This window comes from Gallus gallus, chromosome 32 (assembly GCF_016699485.2).
Source record: "Gallus gallus isolate bGalGal1 chromosome 32, bGalGal1.mat.broiler.GRCg7b, whole genome shotgun sequence".
In the NCBI taxonomy this organism is placed as follows: Eukaryota; Metazoa; Chordata; class Aves; order Galliformes; family Phasianidae; genus Gallus; species Gallus gallus.
In genome coordinates this window covers 42,977-57,464 of record NC_052563.1, presented here as the reverse complement: position 1 = coordinate 57,464, position 14,488 = coordinate 42,977, and the positions used below count along the sequence as shown (strand labels likewise).

Here is a 14,488-nt window from a genome sequence, read left to right as displayed (position 1 = left end):
TACAAAATACAAATCCATTGTGCTCTACTTCTTCGGATCAATTCCCCATTTTCAGTATCTAATGCAGAAACAACATTCCATTCCTACAATTCCCCCCTTTTCTTCTTCTTACATTGTTGATTTCTGCAATTCTTTTATATGGTACAATCTTACAGATATCATCTTTGCTGTCTTCATTCCCCATCTCCTCTCACACCATCATTTTACCCGAATGTGGTGGTGGCTCCCTTGCTGTTTGCTTCAGTAGTGCTGTCTCGATCAGTTGTTGAACCAGCCCCTTCACACACAGGATAACACAGCAACCGATGGCCATCAGTGCTCCTTCTAGTTAAATGCATCAGGGATTCCAAGGAGTGGAGAGTTAAAATCGTCGGCTTGGCCACATACTGCACAATGACTGAGACTGGCATACTTTGCAAAGCTTTTTGGTTTTTTTTTTTTTTTTTTTTTACATAAGCATTTGCATCAAAAGCCGCACTTATCAAATTTCTCACTATTACAAGAGCCCATATTTACTGTCTTTGGATTTGCAGTTTTAAAGGTCCAGCTGACTTCGATTCCCATTGTGTTCAAGGAATCTTACTGACCCTAGTCTAATGCATCCACAGCGCTTGTTCTTTAACTTTGACAGCTGTGTGGGACGTTAGCAGCACCTGGAACAGACCTTCCCAGCTTGGTTCCAGGGGTGGGTCTGAAAGAGATCTAATATATACACATAATCTCTTTGTAAAATATGATTTATCAAGCTGTCAAGGCCTTGGGCTCTTGTTCCTAGAACCAGTTTCTCTGTTTCCCAAAGCTATTTCTGCCCTGTTGGACAATCTTTACAATCAAGGGAGCTCCCTGGTTGGAGGATATTGTTGCACTAACCCCAAACCTTGGAATAATCTCCTGCAACAATACCTCGGCTACTTCTTTGGCTTTGCAGAGGGAATGCTTCTGGCCACCCTGGAAAGGTATTGGTTTCAACTAGCATATAACAAAACCCTCCTTTTTTCCTGGTAGTTCCAAACAAAAAACAATTTGCCATTGTTGCCCTGGAAGGTTCCCTTTCCTAATAGGCCCCACTTGTACCCTGTTCCTGGTACTAGATTGCGCAATTACTTTCTACTGTTTGTCCCCTCAGTATGTTTCAATATGTTCCCTTAGAACCAACTTCCATAAAGTACTAAAGGGCACAACAGCGCGTCCATCTGGGTACGCACCCATCTGTCAGCTAGCTCTCTTCCCTTCTAAATCATTAATTAGATTCCCGTCCCCTCTAAAGTGCTCCACAGGCTGACTCAGGTTCAGAGATTTGAAGTTTACCATCTGGAATTAAAGCCAGTTCTGCTATCTCTTTTCCTTCAACTGCCTGTTTTGCCACCTGATCCCTATCATATTTCCAGTTTCCTGGACACTGTCACCTTTCTGATGTCCATCACAGTGTATAACAGCCACGCTCTTTGGTAGATATACACCGTGCTCAATTTGTTTTCCCTGTGTGTGAGCACTCCTTGCTCTTTCCAGATGGTACCATAAGTGTGTGCCACCCCAAATGCATATTTAGCATCTGTCCATACGTTTAAGGCTATTTTAGACCTCTTAGTGGAAGTCCCTACAGGTAACGGTTGTACTCTGATTACCTGCTCAGTAGCAGTTACTGCATATCCTGCCTTACGGTTCCTTTGTCTCACTAAACTGCTTCTGTCGATGAATGCAGGAATCCTCAGCATCATCTGGTAGTTCCTTCTTTAGGTCTGGCCCACTGGCACAGACAGTCTCCATGCAGTCACACAGTGCCGGCTCGAAGGTAGCTCTGCGTTGGTGTCCTGGGAGTCCAGCAAATTGCTTCCTTCCTTCTCTTTGATCAGTTGAGCTTTCTGTTGAGAAACTTGATAACCATCTAAGCCAAGAAATACATCAAACTCACAGTACACTGCACACAGTACACTGCACACAGTCCTCTGTGCTTACTGGGCACCCACATGCTGCAGTAAAGTTCCACCCTGGGATGGAGGAACCCATGTCTTGGGCTCACAAGCCGACTGGCTCTCACAAATCATTGGGCTGTTCTCACAACCCTGCGTAACACTGTCCAGGTTAACTGACGCTTTTCTCCCCATTCTGGGGGTCTCCTATTCAAAGGCAAATAACCTTAGGCTTCCTTTGGCCAAACCAGGCAGAAAAGGCATCCTTCAAATCCAGAAGGTAAACTCCACCTACTCCTTCCCTAACTTAGTTAATAAAGTGTATGGATTTGCCACTACAGACTGTATACATTCAACAATTCTATTCCTTGCCCTCAAATCTTGTACTAAACTATAGCACTTGCTCTCCAATTTTTCATCAGCAAGATTGGAGTACTGTATTTGGATTCACATTCAATTAGTAATCCAAAATCCAAAAGTTACCTAGTTTTTCTTTTATCCTTCTACAGTTGCATATCCTCAAAGGGCACTGCTTTACCCTGACTGAGCTAGCACTAGCTCTTGCTTTCAACTTAGGGCTGCAGTTTGTCTCTACCAGCCATCCCTGGTACCCACACTCCTAAGCATACTTTATTTAAGATTTCTGTAACTTCTGGGGGTACAACATGGTTTTTCTCAGTTTGTATTAAAGCCAGACTTACAATTTGCCATCAGTTAATCTTGTTTGACCCTTAGCTCCAGTTTTATTGAATCTAATCTCTGCATCCATTTGTTCTAATAAGTCTTGCCAGGGTAACGGTTTTGGAGAACCTGGCTTGTACAAGGATTTATGTATTCCTACTTATTTTCTCAGCCTATATTTAATTGATCCCAAAAGGTAAGCTTTTTCTTGTTGGGCACTAGCTCCTACTACTGTTACAAAAACCATCTACGGGTGGTAAGAGGCACCCGTACCCACCAGAAAATAAACCTCTTTATCCTTCTCCCCTAGCTGTAGTTTAAACAGTGGATCTGCTACGCTAAACTTCCCAGGTTCCCATCATCCAGCTTCTGTGATCAGAGATGGTTCCCTCGTTCCCTCTCACTCAGCTTGATAGGATTTCTCCACCAGTGTCCCATTTCCCTGCAGTTTGTGGGGCAGAGCCCTCCCTGGGCTCTTCCACCCCCCCCCTCCCCCCACCTCTTCCTGAAGGGACCTCTGGGTCCTATGGCCCTGCTCTATTGCAGCAACAGTAGCAGCTGCTGTTGTTCTTCCCAATCTCCTCCCTATCTCTGTTCCTCAGTCAGTCTTCCATACCACTCATCTCTCTTCAATCCTGACATCCCTGTTACACCTTGCTCACCTCTGCCTTCCTCAGCCTTGTCTTTCCCAAACCTTTTTCACTTTCCAAACTCTCATCGTTACATGAACTACTAACATCATATTTCAGCATCATCTAGCACTGGGATTTCGGGTTTCCTAGATCTCTGCAGATGAAGGCTATTCTCATTTCCAGTGCCCCGTCCTCTCCACCCCCCCTTCACAAATAGCACTGTTTACAGCAGCAGTCTCCGGCCCTGGCTCCCTTTCTCATTCCAAGTTCTGCTCATGGGGGTCCCTTCAAAACCCACGAATCAAACACCCTCCAGTTCCCACAAACACCCAATACTTGGTCTCATGATTAGAATACTCACTTAGAAAAACTGGTCCCGCTACTTCATATCTCTTCCCAGTTTCTCATTTGATGTTCCCTCTGTCTCACCCACAACGTCTCTCCTGTGAGCCAAAATACAACCCAGGGAGTCATTTCTGGTATCTTCTTAGACACCCCTTGTCCCATAACAGCTTCTTAATAATACTTTCACACCACAAACAGTTCACAGTCACAAAGACAGTGACAATAACCAGGACAGTTTATCCTCAGGATCCTTCCTCTCTCCACCTCCCCACAGGACCCGACCTTTCTTCTGTACTCCTTTCCCACTCTTGCACAGCTGCCCACCGAATTGCACCTCCTTCTTCTCCAGTAAACAACATACCCATGAGAAACATCATTGCCATCCCTGAGAGGAAATTAGGCTCCACAAATTGATCTAACTGTTCTGCTCCTCTTATAGGATCCTCAGTTAAGGAATTCATTTCCTTTTGGAAATTCCTAACCTCTCTGCTAGTCAAAAGGGGGAGACCCCCTGGACACCCCAAGACCCCTCCAGGACATCTCCAGACCCTTCTGGATTAATCCAATGACCCTCTAGATCCACTTGGGGACACCCTGGCCACCCCCAAGACCCTTCTGGGACACCTCTAGTTCCTTCTGGATGACTCCAGTGCTGGACAGGGGGATTGTGGGGGGGAAGAAAAGGGTTAGTGGGGCTTCCATGGGGTGGAAGGAAAGTCGGGGTGGAGAGGAGGGTTGCGGGGAATCTAGGAGGGAAGGTGTGAATGGGACTTCTGTGGGGTGGAAAGGGGGTCTGGAGGTGGAGGGAGGCGTGAAAGGGAGAAACTGAGGGGTTCTGGGGGGCTTCTATGGGGTGGAAAAGAGGTCTGGGGGCAAAGAGAGGGAGTTGTGGGGTGGAAAAAGAGGGGAAAGAGGCTTCTGTGGGTACAACGGGGGACTGGGGGTGGTGTGGAGCATTGTGGAGGGGAACTTAGGGAGTTGAGGGGGGGGGGGCAATGGGGCTTCTGTAGGGCAGAAAGGGGAGTCTGGGAGCGGACAGGGGGGTTGTGTCTGGGGAAAAAAGGGTGAGTGGGGTCTCTATTCAGAGGAAAAGGGGCCTGGGGTTGGAGAGGGGGTGGCAGGGGGAAGCTGGGGGGTTGTGAGGGGCTTCTATGGGGTGGAAAGGGAGTCTGGGGGAGATCTTGGGGGGTTTTGGAGCGGGAAGGGAGGAATGGGGTCTCTAAGGTGTTGAAAGAGTGTCTGAAGTGGGAAAGGGGTGAACAGAGTCTCTAAGAGGCAGAAAGAGCATCTGGGGGAGGAGTGAGGGGTGGGACAGGAGAGTCAGAGGTTGTGGGGGGATTCTATTGGACAGAAAGGGGGTCTGGCTGGAGGGGACTGGGGGTCAAAATGGGGGAACGGATACCAGGGGACAGGGAGGAGGGCACGGGGTGGGGGGGGGGAGGGAGAGGGGGAGGTACAGGGGACTTTGGGAGTCAGAAAAAAGGGGTCAGGAGGTGGGGGGGAAGGGAGGACAGGAGGCCCTGTGGAGTAAAATAGAGGGGAGTGGGGGGTGGGGCGGGGGACAGGGGACACCAGAGATCAGAAGAGTGGACTAGGGAGGGAACGGGGGGAGGGGAGGGGACGGACCCTGGGGATCAGAATGGGAAATGGGTGGACACGGAGGGAAGGCACTGAGGGGAAGGGGGGAAAAGGACTCAAGTGGTCAGAATGAGGGAACTAGAGGATGGGGACTGGGTGTAAACCTAGGGGACAGACGAAGGCCCTGGGGGGCCGTTGTGGGCGGCCCATGGCGGGGGGAGAGGGGGGACACAGGGCACCTCCTGCCCCCGGGCAGAGGCCCTGAGGACCACAAAGGCCCCACGGGGCCAACACAGAGCGAGCGGCACGCGGCCCCCCACCCTCTTAGCCCCGGCACATGAACCGATCCCCCCCCCCGCCCAAAAACACCCACCTGTAGAAGCTGAGGCGGCGCCCGGAGCCGCCCCGCGGCGTTGGAGCACTGCGGAGCACAGCAGGACAACCTCGAGGCCGCCGCCTCACCCGGGCGCAAGGCGATGACGTCACAGCGTGGGACGACGCGCCATGGCAGCATCCAAAGGGGACAGCCGCGCTGAAGCGCGGCTGTTATGGATACACAGCCACGCGTGCGCCGTCGTCACGCGGACGGCTGTACGCCGTGCCATGAATGAGGGCGCGCCGTCGCCGTCGCAACGCAGCTGAGTGACGTCCTGGCAGATAGAACAAACCAGGTGTGAGCACTGTCTTTCCAAAGTTACACTGAAGCCGTTGGAGGAAAGGTCGGACCTCAGGCCTTCCCGCGGCACCAACTACTGACGGCGGATTTGCTCACAGATCCTTCACAGCTGTTTCAAAGAACCATTCTGTGATTCTATGATCTTCCAGGACCCTTCCAAGCCACACCATCCTGTGGTTCTATCATCTTCCAGGACTCTTCCAACACAAACCATTCTATGGTTCTGTGATCACTAAGGAACCTCCCAAGCCACGCCGTCCTGCAGTTCTATGATCTTCCAGGACCCTCCTGTGCGGGTGATGTCACAATGATGTGATGACCTCACAGAGGCCCTGGGGTGGGGCAGGGGCAGTGGGTCAGCGCTGAACCTGCCTGCCTCATTTTGCGGTTGGTTCTGGTCCAGCGAGGAGCTGTGCGAGTGGTGCAGCAATGCGGGCCCAGTTTGCCAGCGGGACATTAACAGATCTGCAGCGTGTGAATCTGCTGGAGGAGCTGCTGCAGGTGAGCTCTGGGTGCACAGACACAGAAGGGCCGGCGGGGCGAGCTGCCGGCTGGAGGGCACCCTGCCCATGGCATGGCAGCAGAGGGCCGGGCACCTCCGGCGGGATGCAAAGCTGTTGGCAGCACCTCGGTGCCAACGCTGCTCCTCTCCCCTCCCACAGGCTCATGAGCGCGCCGTGGAGAAGCGCAAGGCTGAGGCCAGGGAATCCTTGATGAAGGTGAGCAGATGTCCCCTCGTGTGGGTCTGCAGCTCCTCCATGGAGGAGGCAGGAGGGGAGTGTGGCATGGAGCTGCTGTCAGATGGAGCTTCGTGAGAGCGTCGGTGCCCTGATGGCCGCTCCCCTTCCCCTTTCCTGCAGGATGCCCAGCAAATACGGGCAGAAAGAACAGCTGCCAGGAAGGAGGATCTGGAGCAGGTAGGGTGGAGCTGGGGCTCGTCCTCAGAGCTCAGTGCACTCACAGCTTTGGCTCTGTGGGAGGACCTTGGTCCCCATCCCTCGGGTCCGTGGGGCCCAGCGCAGCCACCCCACATGGCACAGCCATTGTCTTTGCAGGAGAAGCAGTTCATTGCCCAGCTGGAAGATCAGCTGAAGGCTGAGACAGAGGAGATCGAGGTAGCGTGGAGGGGCGAGGGGATGGGGGCTGCCTGACCCCAGGTGGGGACCTGGAGGGCAACTGCAGCGGGCATGGGCACTCACGCTTTTGTCTGCCAGGTGCTGCGCCAGGAAAGACAGCGCCTGCAAGAGGAGCGGGAGGAGCTGGAGCTGGAGGGTGCCTGGTGAGTGGCTCTGGGCCTCTGCAGCACCTGGGGCAGCAACGAGACTGCAGTGCTGCTGGGCTTGGGGCTTGGGTTTCAGTTGGGCACATGGTGTGACAGAGCAGCCCGACCCCAGCCCGGGGGTGGGCACGCACTGCTGGGGAGCCCGCGTGCTGACAGAGGCCGGCACCCTCCAAGCAGGCCTTGTTCCCTACAGGCAGCAGCATCAGCTGGAGCTGGAGGCAGCCCACGTGCCTGGGGCTGTGCTGCCGGAGCTGGTGGAAGCAGAGCTGGTAAGGGGCAGAGCCCAGCGCACCCTCACCCTGTCCGACAAGGTTCTCCTCGGGGACAGGGCTCCCTGCAGCGCTGCAGCTGTGCTGCTGCGCTGCCGGGCTGCCACTGTCCTGCACGAGCCCCGGCTGTGCAGCAGGGCCTGACCAGTGCCCCTGCCCCATCTTCACCTACAGGAGAAGGCTGAGCGGGCGAGGAGACGTGGGCTCGCCTTCTGGATGAAGTAAGTATCCCCTCATTGCCCTGTGCCCAGCCGGCAGCAGCCGGGCTCCCGGCAGTGGGCTGATGGCCTGGACCCCGCTGCAGCCGGCACGGCTCCCGGGTGTCCCCTTTGGCGCTGTGTGGGGCTGTGCTGCCGTGGGGTCGGAACGCCTCATTCCTGGCCCTCTTTTGCCCCCCAGGATGATCTGCCTCATCTTCGTCAGCCTCCTGCTGCTGCTCATTGCCATGCTGGGCTCTGCAGTGCTGTACGCCCAGAACTATGACCAGGAGCTGTTGTATCGGCTCCTGCTGCGAGTGCTGCCCCAGGCAATGTACGCTTCCCCGGCGTACTTTGCGAGCAGGAGCCTGCGTGTGGTCTGTGATGGGCTGCTGCCCATCTGACCGCCCCTCTCAGTCCCCCCTCCCAGCTCGGGGCTGCGCGGTGGGGCGCGGCGAGAGGGCTCTGTCCCCACGGAAGGGGCCTCTCCTGTGCTCCTGCCCCCAGGGGCGCAGAGGCACAGCTGTGGGGCAGTGCCAGCAGGCGGCTGAGTGCCACCACTTTGGACTTACAAATAAGTTGTACTGTCGTCGTGAGTCGTCAGCTGAACACCACCACCTCCGACGACCCATCAGGCTGAAGATCTGCACCTGACACCAGGACGTGGCTTCTTGGATTCTTTGAGTCTTCGTAGCACCCATTTCCTACAGCTGGTTACCTCGAAGGCTTATGAATTGTAATTAGCCCATTAGGCAACGTTACCTCCAATGGGCTGTTGTCAGTTGTTAAGAACGCTGTCAATAAATGGATGTGTACTATTCCTCTGAGTTTGGATGACTCCATTGCGGCAGTGACCCTTTGCTGACCAGGGGAGGCGTGACTCGGGAGATGGAAAAAGAGACGTAGATTGATATGTATACGTCATAAAATATTTTACAAACGGGCAACAAACCCGAAAACGAGTGGGTCGTCGGACCTCGTTTTTGTGAAAGGAATGCATCAGCGTCTGGAAAAGACCAGCAAGGACTGATAGGGGTGAATAGAGACCCATAGGAATCAGTAGAAACCAATTGGAATGCACCCCTGTGTGCCCCGGGGCCAGTGCTGGCCTCTCAGGGTGGGGCTGTGTCTTTAGACACAGCTTGAACTCCGTGGACTGGTTCCAGCCTGTCAGGCTGTGGCTTCAGGCCCTGGGGTCAGTGCTGGCCTCTCTAGCTGGGGTTAAGGCTTTAGGTCCCTGGGGGTGGCCAGGAGGGAGAGGGAGGGGATTGTCCCGCTCTACTCTGCTCTTCCTGTGAGGGCCCACGTGGAGCACTGCGTCCAGGCCTGGGGCCCCCAGCACAGGAAGGATGTGGAGTTCTTGGAGGAGGTCCAGAGGAGGGCCACTAAGATGGCCAGAGGGCTGGAGCACCTCTCCTGTGAGGAAAAGGTTGAGGGAACTGGGCTTGTTCAGCTTGAGAAGAGAAGGCTCCGCAGAGACCTCATGGTGTCCTTCCTGTACTTGAAGGGAGCGTATAAACAGGAGGGGGAAGGGTTGTTTACAAGGGTGGACAGTGATGGAACAAGGGGGAACGGTTGTAAACAGAGACAGGGGAGGTTTACGTTAGATATGAGGAGGAAGTTTTTCACCCAGGGGGTGATGACGCACTGAACAGGTTGCCCAAGTAGGCTGTGGATGCCCCATCCCTGGAGGCATTCAAGGCCAGGCTGGATGTGGCTCTGGGCAGCCTGGTCTGGCGGTTGGCAACCCTGCCCACAGCAGGGGGTTGAAACTGGATGATCATTGTGGTCCTTTTCAACCCAGGCCATTCTATGATCCTCTGATATGATTCTAGGACTGCTTCCAGCCTTTTGGGCTGTGACTTCAGGCCCTTGGGCCGATGCCGGCCTTGCTGAGTGGGGCTTCGGGCCCCAGGGCATGTGCTGGCCCTTTGGGCTGTAGCTTTAGGCCTCGGGGCTGATGCCAGCCTGTCAGGCTGTGGATGTGCCTTCAGGCCCCAGGGCCAGTTCTGGCCTCTTGGGCTGTGGCTTTAGGCCCTGGTGCCGGTGCCAGGCTCCCTGTCTGTGTTTGTGGCTTTAGGCCCTGGAGCTGGTGCCAGCCTCCCAGGCCGTGACTCTGGCTTTTAGCCCCTAGGCCAGTACCGGCCTGTCTGGCTCTGGCTGTGGCTTTAGGGCTCTCTGGTGCCGGCCTCTCGGGCTGGGGATGAGGCTTCAGGCGGCGGCACGGTGCAGGCCCTCCTGCCTGTGGCTTCAGGCCCCGGGTCGGTTTAGGCATCTCGGGCTGTGGCTTCAGGCCCTGGGGCCGGTGCTGGCCTCTCTAGCAGTGGCTTCAGGCCCCAGGGCATGTGCTGGCCCTTTGGGCTGTGGCTGTAGGCTGCAGGGCCAGTGCTGCCCTATGTGGCTGTGGCTTTAGGCCCCAGGGCTGGTGCCAGACTCACTGGATGTGTCTGTGGCTTTAGGCCCTGGAGCTGGTGCTGGCCTCTCAATGCCATGAGTCTGGCTTTCTGCCCCCGGGCTGTGCTGGCCTCTCTGCCTCTGGCTGTGGCTGTAGGCCCAGGGCTGGTGCTGACCTCTCAGGCTGAGGATGAGTCTTCAGGATGCAGTGCCAGTGCAGGCCTGCCTGCCTGCGGCTTCAGGCCCCGGGGTCTGTTTAGGCATCTCTGGCTGTGGCTTTAGGCGCTGGGGTCGGTGCTGGCCTCTCTTGTGGTGGCTTTAGACCACAGGGACCTCATGCCTCTCTGGCTGAGGCTTTAGTCCCCGGGGGCTTTAGTCCCCGGTGGCTTTAGTCCCCGGGGCTGTGCTGGCCACTCAGGCGGTGCCTTTAGGCCCTAGAGCTTGTGCCGGCCTAGAACAACGTGCATTTGAAAATTGGTCATGGAAGGAAATGAAAGCAAGAGAGCACTGAGCTCTTCTGTGTGTTTCTTGGATTGGGATAGAGACAGGAGAGCGTGCTCAGCCTCCCTCGTGTGGTTGCTTGTATCCAGCAACACCAGTCGCAGCTGAGAACATCATCACATCTTTATTAGGCACTCCTCCGTCTGTCTCTTTTTGTCTCTGTTTTCTGGAATGCAGGCATTTCTCTTTGTGGCCCACAAACTCTTTGTGCCAGGATAACCAAGTATGAATTCTCACTGCTCTTTACCCTGCTCAAGAGAAGGTGGCTGTACTGTGAGGGCAGGTGGGGGCAGGGACGAGGGTCAGGAGCAAGGGCAGAGTGCTTTCTTTGTTACTCAATGGAAGGGCTGTGTTTTTCAGGTGGATTTGTCGTGGTGCTTCTTACAAGGACTGACTAACAGTGGGATGAGATGTGCCCTGAAGGGGGTGTGCTTGCCACGTTGGAAATAGGCAAATACAAATAATTTATCAGGACGGTATCTCTGATAAAGCAGATTCTATGCACAACTGCAATGGCAGGCCTCCTGCAAGCAGGAGAGCACACAGAAAACAGCCTTCCATTTTTACTCCCTGTTATCGACGCTTACCTCTTTCTCCCCTCATTGGTTCCTCATTGGCTGAGTACTTCAGGTTCACAATCTTCCCGATGCTCAGCTAAACGTACGGATACTGGATCAACATAACTTGTTGCTAGCTAAGCACATGTCACTCATTAGTTAACGTGTGCTCACGTGTGCTCATTCAACACTCAGTCACTGTTTCTGGGCATCTGCTTGCCCTTGGATAGAGACAAGCTTGGCAGGAGGATAGAGGGGAGTATCTTGATGCCTGCCTGTTGCACCTACCCACAGAGCGAGGCAATCCAACCTTGTGCAGAGGCCCTGGCTTCTTTGATGTTGGTCAAGTCTGTTTTTCTCTTGCTGAGGTTCTCTTATCTAAACAGAATAGCCCTACAATATGCTTTCTAGTCCATCGTACTATCCCTATACTATCTGGAACATTTAAAAACCATTGCAGTTCTGCAAGCAAGAACTAATCACATAATTCAGCAGCTATACTTCTGAAATACGCTACTAACATATCCAGTATTTCTACCTTTTCACATCAGCTATTTCTAAGGACAAGTTACAAAATACAAATCCATTGTGCTCTACTTCTTCGGATCAATTCCCCATTTTCAGTATCTAATGCAGAAACAACATTCCATTCCTACAATTCCCCCCTTTTCTTCTTCTTACATTGTTGATTTCTGCAATTCTTTTATATGGTACAATCTTACAGATATCATCTTTGCTGTCTTCATTCCCCATCTCCTCTCACACCATCATTTTATCCAAATGTGGTGGTGGCTCCCTTGCTGTTTGCTTCAGTAGTGCTGTCTCGATCAGTTGTTGAACCAGCCCCTTCACACACAGGATAACACAGCAACCGATGGCCATCAGTGCTCCTTCTAGTTAAATGCATCAGGGATTCCAAGGAGTGGAGAGTTAAAATCGTCAGCTTGGCCACATACTGCACAATGACTGAGACTGGCACACTTTGCAAAGCTTTTTGTTGTTTTTTTTGTTTGTTTGTTTGTTTTTTTACATAAGCATTTGCATCAAAAGCCGCACTTATCAAATTTCTCACTATTACAAGAGCCCATATTTACTGTCTTTGGATTTGCAGTTTTAAAGGTCCAGCTGACTTCGATTCCCATTGTGTTCAAGGAATCTTATTGACCCTAGTCTAATGCATCCACAGCGCTTGTTCTTTAACTTTGACAGCTGTGTGGGACGTTAGCAGCACCTGGAACAGACCTTCCCAGCTTGGTTCCAGGGGTGGGTCTGAAAGAGATCTAATATATACACATAATCTCTTTGTAAAATATGATTTATCAAGCTGTCAAGGCCTTGGGCTCTTGTTCCTAGAACCAGTTTCTCTGTTTCCCAAAGCTATTTCTGCCCTGTTGGACAATCTTTACAATCAAGGGAGCTCCCTGGTTGGAGGATATTGTTGCACTAACCCCAAACCTTGGAATAATCTCCTGCAACAATACCTCGGCTACTTCTTTGGCTTTGCAGAGGGAATGCTTCTGGCCACCCTGGAAAGGTATTGGTTTCAACTAGCATATAACAAAACCCTCCTTTTTTCCTGGTAGTTCCAAACAAAAAACAATTTGCCATTGTTGCCCTGGAAGGTTCCCTTTCCTAATAGGCCCCACTTGTACCCTGTTCCTGGTACTAGATTGCGCAATTACTTTCTACTGTTTGTCCCCTCAGTATGTTTCAATAGGTTCCCTTAGAACCAACTTCCATAAAGTACTAAAGGGCACAACAGCGTGTCCATCTGGGTACGCACCCATCTGTCAGCTAGCTCTCTTCCCTTCTAAATCATTAATTAGATTCCCGTCCCCTCTAAAATGCTCCACAGGCTGACTCAGGTTCAGAGATTTGAAGTTTACCATCTGGAATTAAAGCCAGTTCTGCTATTTCTTTTCCTTCAACTGCCTGTTTTGCCACCTGATCCCTATCATATTTCCAGTTTCCTGGACAGTGTCACCTTTCTGATGTCCATCACAGTGTATAACAGCCACGCTCTTTGGTAGATATACACCGTGCTCAATTTGTTTTCCCTGTGTGTGAGCACTCCTTGCTCTTTCCAGATGGTACCATAAGTGTGTGCCACCCCAAATGCATATTTAGCATCTGTCCATACGTTTAAGGCTATTTTAGACCTCTTAGTGGAAGTCCCTACAGGTAACGGTTGTACTCTGATTACCTGCTCAGTAGCAGTTACTGCATATCCTGCCTTACAGTTCCTTTGTCTCACTAAACTGCTTCTGTCGATGAATGCAGGAATCCTCAGCATCATCTGGTAGTTCCTTCTTTAGGTCTGGCCCACTGGCACAGACAGTCTCCATGCAGTCACACAGTGCCGGCTCGAAGGTAGCTCTGCGTTGGTGTCCTGGGAGCCCAGCAAATTGCTTCCTTCCTTCTCTTTGATCAGTTGAGCTTTCTGTTGAGAAACTTGATAACCATCTAAGCCAAGAAATGCATCAAACTCACAGTACACTGCACACAGTCCTCTGTGCTTACTGGGCACCCACATGCTGCAGTAAAGTTCCACCCTGGGATGGAGGAACCCATGTCTTGGGCTCACAAGCCGACTGGCTCTCACAAATCATTGGGCTGTTCTCACAACCCTGCGTAACACTGTCCAGGTTAACTGACGCTTTTCTCCCCATTCTGGGGGTCTCCTATTCAAAGGCAAATAACCTTAGGCTTCCTTTGGCCAAACCAGGCAGAAAAGGCATCCTTCAAATCCAGAAGGTAAACTCCACCTACTCCTTCCCTAACTTAGTTAATAAAGTGTATGGATTTGCCACTACAGACTGTATACATTCAACAATTCTATTCCTTGCCCTCAAATCTTGTACTAAACTATAGCACTTGCTCTCCAATTTTTCATCAGCAAGATTGGAGTACTGTATTTGGATTCACATTCAATTAGTAATCCAAAATCCAAAAGTTACCTAGTTTTTCTTTTATCCTTCTACAGTTGCATATCCTCAAAGGGCACTGCTTTACCCTGACTGAGCTAGCACTAGCTCTTGCTTTTAACTTAGGGCTGCAGTTTGTCTCTACCAGCCATCCCTGGTACCCACACTCCTAAGCATACTTTATTTAAGATTTCTGTAACTTCTGGGGGTACAACATTGTTTTTCCCAGTTTGTATTAAAGCCAGACTTACAATTTTCCATCAGTTAATCTTGTTTGACCCTTAGCTCCAGTTTTATTGAATTTAATCTCTGCATCCATTTGTTCTAATAAGTCTTGCCAGGGTAACGGTTTTGGAGAACCTGGCATGTACAAGGATTTATGTATTCCTACTTATTTTCTCAGCCTATATTTAATTGATCCCAAAAGGTAAGCTTTTTCTTGTTGGGCACTAGCTCCTACTACTGTTACAAAAACCATCTCCGGGTGGTAAGAGGCACCCGTACCCACCAGAAAATAAACCTCTTTATCCTTCTCCCCTAGC

General features: G+C 51.9%; 1 protein-coding gene, 1 long non-coding RNA gene and 1 other non-coding gene across 15 annotated transcripts in view; 1 reads left to right on the top strand and 2 right to left on the bottom strand.

Moving 5' to 3' along the window:
- Positions 1–414: 414 nt before the first annotated feature.
- On the bottom strand, positions 415–8,280 carry LOC112531419. 3 transcript variants are annotated; one of them, XR_005842328.2, is made up of 4 exons: positions 8,143–8,280; positions 5,520–7,060; positions 3,585–3,666; positions 415–1,885 (listed from the first exon to the last, which is right to left on the bottom strand). It is a non-coding gene; the product is annotated as an uncharacterized LOC112531419 (long non-coding RNA). The 3 variants fall into 3 exon arrangements; XR_005842330.2 differs by having other exon boundaries at positions 415–1,873; XR_005842329.2 differs by having other exon boundaries at positions 415–1,862.
- LOC112531397 (trichohyalin-like) overlaps positions 5,643–14,488 on the top strand; it is a 23,658-nt gene continuing 14,812 nt past the window's right edge. Inside the window, exons 1-8 of one of the 9 annotated variants that reach the window (XM_046904906.1) lie at positions 5,643–5,817; positions 5,972–6,323; positions 6,485–6,541; positions 6,683–6,739; positions 6,878–6,937; positions 7,037–7,101; positions 7,298–7,373; positions 7,548–8,390. In XM_046904906.1, the coding sequence (XP_046760862.1) occupies positions 6,252–6,323; positions 6,485–6,541; positions 6,683–6,739; positions 6,878–6,937; positions 7,037–7,101; positions 7,298–7,373; positions 7,548–7,598 (438 nt within the window). In that variant the 5' untranslated portion in view covers positions 5,643–5,817; positions 5,972–6,251 and the 3' untranslated portion in view covers positions 7,599–8,390. The other 8 variants (XM_040654525.2, XM_046904904.1, XM_046904903.1 and 5 more) reach the window with 8 other exon arrangements.
- Positions 12,009–14,488, bottom strand: part of LOC112531416 — a 5,172-nt gene continuing 2,692 nt past the window's right edge. The window contains exon 3 of one of the 3 annotated variants that reach the window (XR_006932280.1): positions 12,009–13,485. This is a non-coding gene — a transcript (uncharacterized LOC112531416). The remainder of the gene's footprint in view (positions 13,486–14,488) is intronic. The other 2 variants (XR_006932279.1, XR_006932278.1) reach the window with 2 other exon arrangements.